At 40.2% G+C, this 7720-nt stretch overlaps 1 protein-coding gene across 1 annotated transcript; it reads right to left on the bottom strand.

Moving 5' to 3' along the window:
• Window positions 1-5324: 5324 nt before the first annotated feature.
• On the bottom strand, window positions 5325-7227 carry mettl27 (methyltransferase like 27). The gene is made up of 6 exons (XM_076101620.1): window positions 7110-7227; window positions 6771-6907; window positions 6411-6539; window positions 6088-6223; window positions 5795-5887; window positions 5325-5660 (listed from the first exon to the last, which is right to left on the bottom strand). The coding sequence occupies exons 2-6, from the start codon at window positions 6888-6890 to the stop codon at window positions 5452-5454; spliced, it is 687 nt and encodes a 228-aa protein (XP_075957735.1). The 5' UTR covers window positions 6891-6907; window positions 7110-7227; the 3' UTR covers window positions 5325-5451.
• Between the last annotated feature and the right edge of the window lie 493 nt (window positions 7228-7720).

Genomic DNA, 7720 nt, shown 5'->3' with positions numbered 1-7720 from the left:
ATGTTTGTAATGAGCAGCCATCAGACCAGCTTGTATATCGACTTTGTGCCAGGTATGTGGGCATTTGGATACAAACAATCATAAGTGCTTTGTGAACAGCTATTAATTACATATTGAACCGGTACACCATCAGAACAAATACAATTACAGTTTTTACACTTAAAGGTACAACATCCGAGATTGGGAGGAACTCGATTGCCTGAGCTTGTCAACAAAGCAAGGAGAAGCTTGGATAACAACATACACGGAGTCAGAGCGTCTTCATTGTCTGCTCAGGACATTACTCCACTATATTTTTTCTTATATCTTTTTGTTGATGTATTAATGCTCTGCATGTTTTATACAGCTCCTTTAAACTTAGGAGCGAGCCAGGCAAGCTTCAACTCTATTCTCCAGCAATATACTGAACGCACAAACATGACATGGGTTTCAACCTTCTCGTCCAACCCTTGGAAAGAAAGTGAAAACACATAAATCCCAGAATATGGAACTATTTCTTTAAATCCCTATAATGCAGGACATTATACCCTAAGCTGAACCTAATCCTAAATATGACTTTTGACAGTAAATCCAAGAAAAGTCCAAAAATAGTGCGCTATTAGAAGAATTCTTTTTTTTCAAATGTCATCATCGCGGAGAATTGTCCTCAGCCTTCTTCATTTGGGGAATATCTACATTTATCTATTTTTGTTAGAGCGAGGAGATGGATGATAGAGAGTGAAACTGATGCCTTCAGGAGTTTGGACTTTGGTTCTCAGTATCTAAGCCGGCACTAACCACGAATTGTACACAAACTTTAAATCAAAGTGATGACCTGTTTGAATGAAATATGGGTCAAATAACCTCAACTCGGCTCCATTCAATTACCATAAACTAAATGAAGATGAATGAGAATAAGCTTGCCCATTCTTGTCCTATTGTTCTTTAAACCATAGCCCAATTGAGGCAAGAATAGGTCGTGGGATTGAATTAAACTCTTCTGTCTCCATTGGTTTCTCAGGCATTCATTCATTCCTTGCCAAGTTCACCGTGGCGATAGCAGGCAGGGAAGCAGCTCGCTTTCATCTGCAGTGGAGCAGAATAGCCATGAAAGGATCAATATCTCTGAAGAAGCAATACAGTGTGTGTAGCTCCTGTGTATAACTTGGCTTCTTGCTGAGATACAATTCTGTAGAAAAAAACGGCCCTAATTCTGTTTATATTGAATGTGTGAAAATAAGATATCGGTTGTGGTTTTACTGGATGACAACTCCCGTCTCCTGACTTCACCTCCTCCACGTGCCTCACCCTCACGGGAAGAACGGGGTTTGCATTCTTGCTTTTGCTGAGACGAGGCCTCCAGCATCCAATTATTTCATTCCTTTTAATGGCTTCACAGCAAAACCCTCTCAGAGGCCTGTTCTCTCTTTCTTTCTGCGACTAGGACGTGATTTCACTCCTTTATGTCTTTGTAGCCCTCCCTCTTCAGTCGCCGCTGCCTCGAAAGCAATTCACAGTCTCTAAACGTACCGCTGCCCCTTCTCTCCTATTACTCTAATCCGTTTGCCAAATGCCATGGGACCGATCACAGTTGAAACAGATGGGAGAAACTGTCTCAGGGTCTCAATAGTTAAAGAGGACGCAAACTCATCTCCGGGGAAAATGAACTCTCTGAATGATACTCACTCTCCCAAACCTGATATTCCCATGGCTGCTGGGCATCACGCTGTGATGAGTCCGTAAGGGAAACCCTCTCCCTCATCCACTTATCTCCTTCACCCTTCTTTAGTTCTTAGAAAATCCTTTTTTGTGTGTAATCATAATCTCATCCGAGTGGATCCATCATTGCCAATGAGACCGTTAATGCAGCAAAAGGCCCTTAAAGTCATTCTGTAATAGAAATTTATTTTTTTTGGAACTTAAAAAAAAAAGAAAAGTCTGACTTTAATGTCTTCCAGGCTCTTGCTTTACAGAGTGGAAGAGGTAATAGTCAATCAATTAACGCAAAAATTCAGAGTTTGCACATGATCAGTTAAATCATAATTGATTGTTAAACTACCCGACAGTATGTAAAGGTTAGGATTAGCTCCACCACAACCAGCTCCAACTTTAAAATGCCACTTTAACATTATGTCTTAGTAACAATTGGTTGTGTAGCCTGTTACAACAACACTCACAGGGTCTATTTTTTTGTGCAATTCATTTATTAGTTTGAACCGTTAAACAGTTTTAGTATTTGAACATCAGTGGAGTTCATGTTTCTATATGAATATAATCACTTTTTTAAATTTATTTAAATGTTTTCATGTGATGACACAAAAAGCAAGTCAGCTTCATAATCAGTGTAGCCAATAACAGGGTTTGTGACAAATGAATCGCACAGCAGCCTAAACGACATGCTTACAGTGGGAAGAGAAGGGTGCCACTGAAGGTGCTGTGGTTATCTCCATCGTCATAGAGAGAATAGGTTGATGGGAGAACCAGGTGGATTTCGTCTCCTGCCATCAGCTCCAAGACAGCAGAGTTAGTGAAATACTTGTAAAGTCTATCTTCCTTCCACTCCACGTTAAACATGATCCTTTGGTTGTTCTTGTACACATAAACACCCATAAGACCTGTGTGGTTACCACACACAGTGAACTGGATAAAGTAGACCCCTTTGACTGGTGCTGTGAAGAAACCTACAAAGTAAGAGTAGAAAATGAAAAGCAATAATAATTGATTCGTGTAGACTTACATGTCCATGTGTCCTGAAGCATTACCTGTAGCTGGACTGTAAGCACTGCCAATGTTGGTGAAGACTTTGCTGTATTTCAGTGTGATGTCTGTGTTGTGTGGTCCAACATATCCTGCATCAGTAAGAGCTGTGTAAAAGGCCACCTTTGGTTTCTCTGTTAACACAAAAAAAGGTCAATGTATGTCATTAACCTTAACCTGGAGCTCACAACAAGTCCATCAGCTCCCTGACACACTTCATCACCTGCATTTTCTCTCTCCAGCTGGTCAATCCTGGACTTGCTAATGAGAAGTTCAATCTCACCGCTGCTCAGTCTGGTCTGTAAGTCTGGAGTTAATGCAATGACAGAAAATTACAGAGCAGAACAAGCTGTTTACATGCACAACAACTTATGTACATATTGACTCTCATCTTATCTGTTGAACCAGTAATCAAAAATGTACCCCAAACTTTAAACCATATTTAACTCTCACTGTCCAACAAGTCCTCATGCCTATTTGACCAAATAGGTCATTTGTTGGAGCCGTCCAAAACAACCATTAACATAATGTTAAAATTGACTCGCATTAGTCATTTCTCATCTCTCAGCTGTGTGGTTCAGGTTTGGTTAAGTGTAGGCAACTAAAGCCATTTGGTTAATTTGAACTAATAGTTGTTTTTAATACATTGAGTGTTGCTGGAGTTTTTGACCGTTTAGGACTGCTTTCCCTTCTCCATGCACCTTGTTTACTTGTCGCAAGTAAGGTTGTGTCAAGATGGCTGCTTAAATGTTTCACACAAACACCAAATAAAAACACAAATAACAGACTTAAAAAACTAAACTGCAAAAAGTTAAAAACATTGATCAAATTATCCTTAATCCTGATCACAAAATAATCTAGTTTATCTCTGTAGATCACACCCAGATCCAAGGTCCAAAAACCTAATCTATTAATTTTCAATCTAGCGCCATCATCAGGTCAAATTTGTGTCCAACACCTTAAATACGGAAACATTTTCAATGCTCTTTTCTTTAAGCTCTTTTTCGTTTTAAAAAAGCCGAAACTAAAATTACATTCAATGATGTACATGTGAAACCTTCAACTAATTACTACAACCAAAAACAAAAATAATCCATAATAAACCATGAAAAGTATTAAACTAAACACGTCAGTGAAATACCTGCATTCTCTCTTTCTAGGTCGCTGGTTTTGCTCTTGGTGGCAGTCAGTCGAGTTTCTTGGACTGAAAAACAGAAAACGTTTTTTGGAACAGTTAAATTAATTTCTTAAACAATTTCAATAACACAATGAGCTCTGATTTTTCACAATAGCAAAATGATCTTATCCATAATATACCAATTTTTTAGAATGTATTATTATACAGACAGACAATTACAGAGCAAACTGTTAACATGCACAATAAATTATATACAACATCTTGACTCCCTTCTTTTGACCCAATACTCAAATAATATACTTGAAACACTTCAATCTAACTGTTAAAGGACAACATTATGAACACTCAACAGGAAAAGTAACCAGTCTTTACCAGAATTCTCTCTCTGCAGCAGCTGAAGGTGCACCCTAAGCTCCACCACCATGTCTCTCAGAGCCCTGACCTCCGCCCAGATGTCAGGGGTGGTTTGATTCGTGGTCAGCCCGATCGATTCGTCAGCCGTGTCTCCTGGAGCTGTCTCCTGAAACTCTCTGATCTCACCCACCTTGGCGAAACCCTCCTCCCGAGCCCCTGACCCACACAGACTGAGCAGCACCAACAACAAACCACGAACAAGCCTCATTGTCCAGTGACACGTCCTCACAAAAGTACAGTGGTACAGTTGAACCGTCTTATATAGTCTCCAAACTTCAGCTGGCTGAACTAATGGGAAAAACAACACGTGTCTGGCGTTTGATAGTTTGACTCAAGGCCTCAGATGATGACGATTGATCGCAGTGCTGGTGAGAAAATACAAGCTGCTACAGACTGGTGCAACACTTCAACTATAATACCTTCTCATGCAGTCACAGCTGTGAATACACTGTGTTAAACAAACTCACTTATCCTAATGCTGAGGCCTTTTAGTGTGACTGAAGATTATCTGATTAAATTCAGAGAAGGGAGTGTAACCTTTTTCTTCACTCTGTCTCACTACTTATCTCATTCTCTCTGATATATTGTAAATTCATATTAAAAATGTCCTTGGTTAGAACACTGTGATAATCTTTAACATCTTGTGATTTTTCTTCATGTTGTAAATTATTTGTTAAATCATTGAAGCCCACAGAAAGTTAATATGGTCTCCATGTCCCTCTGGTGGCAACCCAAATAAACTCAATCTGGACAAAACAAAGTCCTTCAGATTGCTGAACTATGGTCAGGGGTCATGGGTCAGATAATCATGCATTCACTGTCATTAGATATGAGATTTCATTATGTTCTGGTGATCAGTGTAAGATATTAAACAACAAAACCTTCATGGCTGACGGGTTGCCTGAGATCTAATTGACCCCGTTATTTGAATATTTCTGCTGAGTTACAAAGTGCACGCTTCATATTCATACTAAACTTTTAAATTGATTAATGTGCAGCAGATATGAATGCATTAAAGACACACAGTAAACAGACATAAGTTTCAACTTTGTTTATCACATGGTTGTCATGTTTATACAATCATTTTCTATTAGGAGGAATTTACTGCACAGCCACAAGATAGTGTACACCTTCGGTGTGACGTCACATCTTCGTGCAATGTGCTATAGTTGTAGTTTCTTATAGAGGTACACAACACCAGATATGTAGCCGACCTCCTCCTCTGACACCCCTCTCTCCCAGTCCTCCACCTCAGCGACCTCTACACAAGTCCAGAGCCCTTCGGCCTCCATCTGCTTCAGCTCACGCTCCAGGGCGGCTTTGTATTCCACGTTGGTATGGTTACTTCTGGTTGTCATGCAAACGTGGCCACCTAGTGGATTCAGGTCACAGTGAAGTGGTGTTTTCGTTTGATTAAAACTCACCTACAGTGAGGAGGTACTGATTTACTGCCAAGAATCAGAACTGCAGTAGAGGCAGCATCAAACCAAAGAAACACATTCTCACCTGGTTTGGTGGACTTGCACAACTCTCTGACGACACCAACCGGGACCTGACCAACACTTAGTGCTCCAACGATCACAACCACATCAAACAACCCTGCAGGAGGAAGTGACGGGGGGAAGATGATAAGACCGTTTGCAGTAGTAGTGGAAATAACAGGAATGATTAAGAATATTAAATAACCATAATATCATAAAATAAGTCAATAAAGTCGGCTAACCTACCCCGCTTGAGGATCACCTACTGAGTCACAGAGATGAATGACCCATGTGACATAACTTAAACCATAACATTACCCTTCTGGACCGGGAGTGGCCCCTCTCCCAGCATGGACTGCTTCAGGTCCTGGTATAACCCGCTCTCTCTGGCCAACATCAGCATAGCCTCGCTTCCATCAATCCCCACAAAATGTCCAAATCCATGTCTCTTCATCTGTACAACACATTTTGTTTTTAACAGTCATACTGGTCAAATCAATTGAACATGGTAACAAAAAAACTGACATCGCAGAAGTCATATTTCATAGAAAAGAATATTTTTATTCTGGTAACTCTGAGAAGAAGAAAAAATAAACATTAAATGACTTATTACTGAGTCAAGCATGTATCTTGTGAGTTACCTGTTTGGCCACCAGTCCTGTGCCACAGGCCACATCCAACACTACAGCTGCTTCCCGATCACCGCTGAAATGGGATGAGATGCTGTTTACTGCCAGACTTGGTGCACGGTAGTCCAGAAGAGCCAGATCCTACTCACAACAGGTGTTAAAAAAGAAACAGTGGCTTTAAGCAGCGATAAAGAAGGTGAACATGAGAACGGCAAATCTACATTTGGCTAGTTTTAAAGAAAGTAGAAGACACCTTTAATGTCTCCCTGCACAATAATATCAGTTAAAACAATCCTATAATTTAACTGGAGAAAAAAAAATACTGCCAACATTTTTGCTCATTTCATCTTATTTTACTTCTATAAAACTCACCTGATCATAGGTCTCTGCCCAGGAGTTGTAGAAGTTGACCTTTACTCCTGATGTGGCGCCTTCATGAGCTGCTAAGATGGTCGCTTTGACATGTTCAAATGTCTTACTGACAGCTGCCATCAGGCTACTAAATAAACCTGTTCAAAGGAAGAAAGAAACAGAGACAAGTGGTAATAAAGACATGTATCAGAACATGCATTATTGAGTTCAAGATTAAAGTGTGAATGAAAACTGCAGCTCGGTAGCCTGCTGTACACCGTGCAACTACTACGTGGAGCATCTGGGGTGCGTTCGAAAAGTCAAAAAAGTCCGTCCTAATGTCTTTTATAACCACTTTACCTTGCACTCGATAGAAAACCTGTGGAGTCAAGTTAAGATGTGAAGGAGGATTCAGATAGAGGTAAGAAAAGACGACCAACGTGTACAGAAGACACCCCTCTCCCCCCCGCACGCTCACTAAGCTGCGTAATTATAATGCGACGGCGGTTGTTGTTGACGTCTGCCGTGATGATGCTCCAATTTTCCGAAGATGGACTACAAAAAGCTTGTCTTGCACTTCGCCCCGTGCGTTCTTGCCACTTTGTTAGCTTTATAAACAGCTCTTTAAGTGACACGTGCTGCTTCATACGCGGTGTTTGATTACCGCTGGTCTTTCTTTCCTGCTGCCCCCAGTAGACTGCACATATACGAAAACGGACAATTCACTCCTGCAATCAATTAAACTGTTCAATATTATGTTTTCCTATTTAAAAATGATCTGAATCAAACCGTTCAGTTATATTTTGCTTATTTAATGTTTGATTATGTTTAAAGGACTAGCTTGTTTTTTAACTGATAACTGCATGTGTCCTCGCAATGAGACTAAAAAAAGGATTATCTTCTCCTGAGTGTGGACAACCTATATTATATTACTTATAATGGGATTATTAGGCAATCATTATTAGCTGCAT

Source organism: Anarhichas minor, unplaced genomic scaffold (assembly GCF_050575085.1).
Source record: "Anarhichas minor isolate MPS153535 unplaced genomic scaffold, ASM5057508v1 ptg000027l, whole genome shotgun sequence".
Lineage (NCBI taxonomy): Eukaryota > Metazoa > Chordata > Actinopteri > Perciformes > Anarhichadidae > Anarhichas > Anarhichas minor.
Note: the sequence above shows the minus strand (reverse complement) of the source record. Positions and strands in the feature narration are given on the sequence as shown.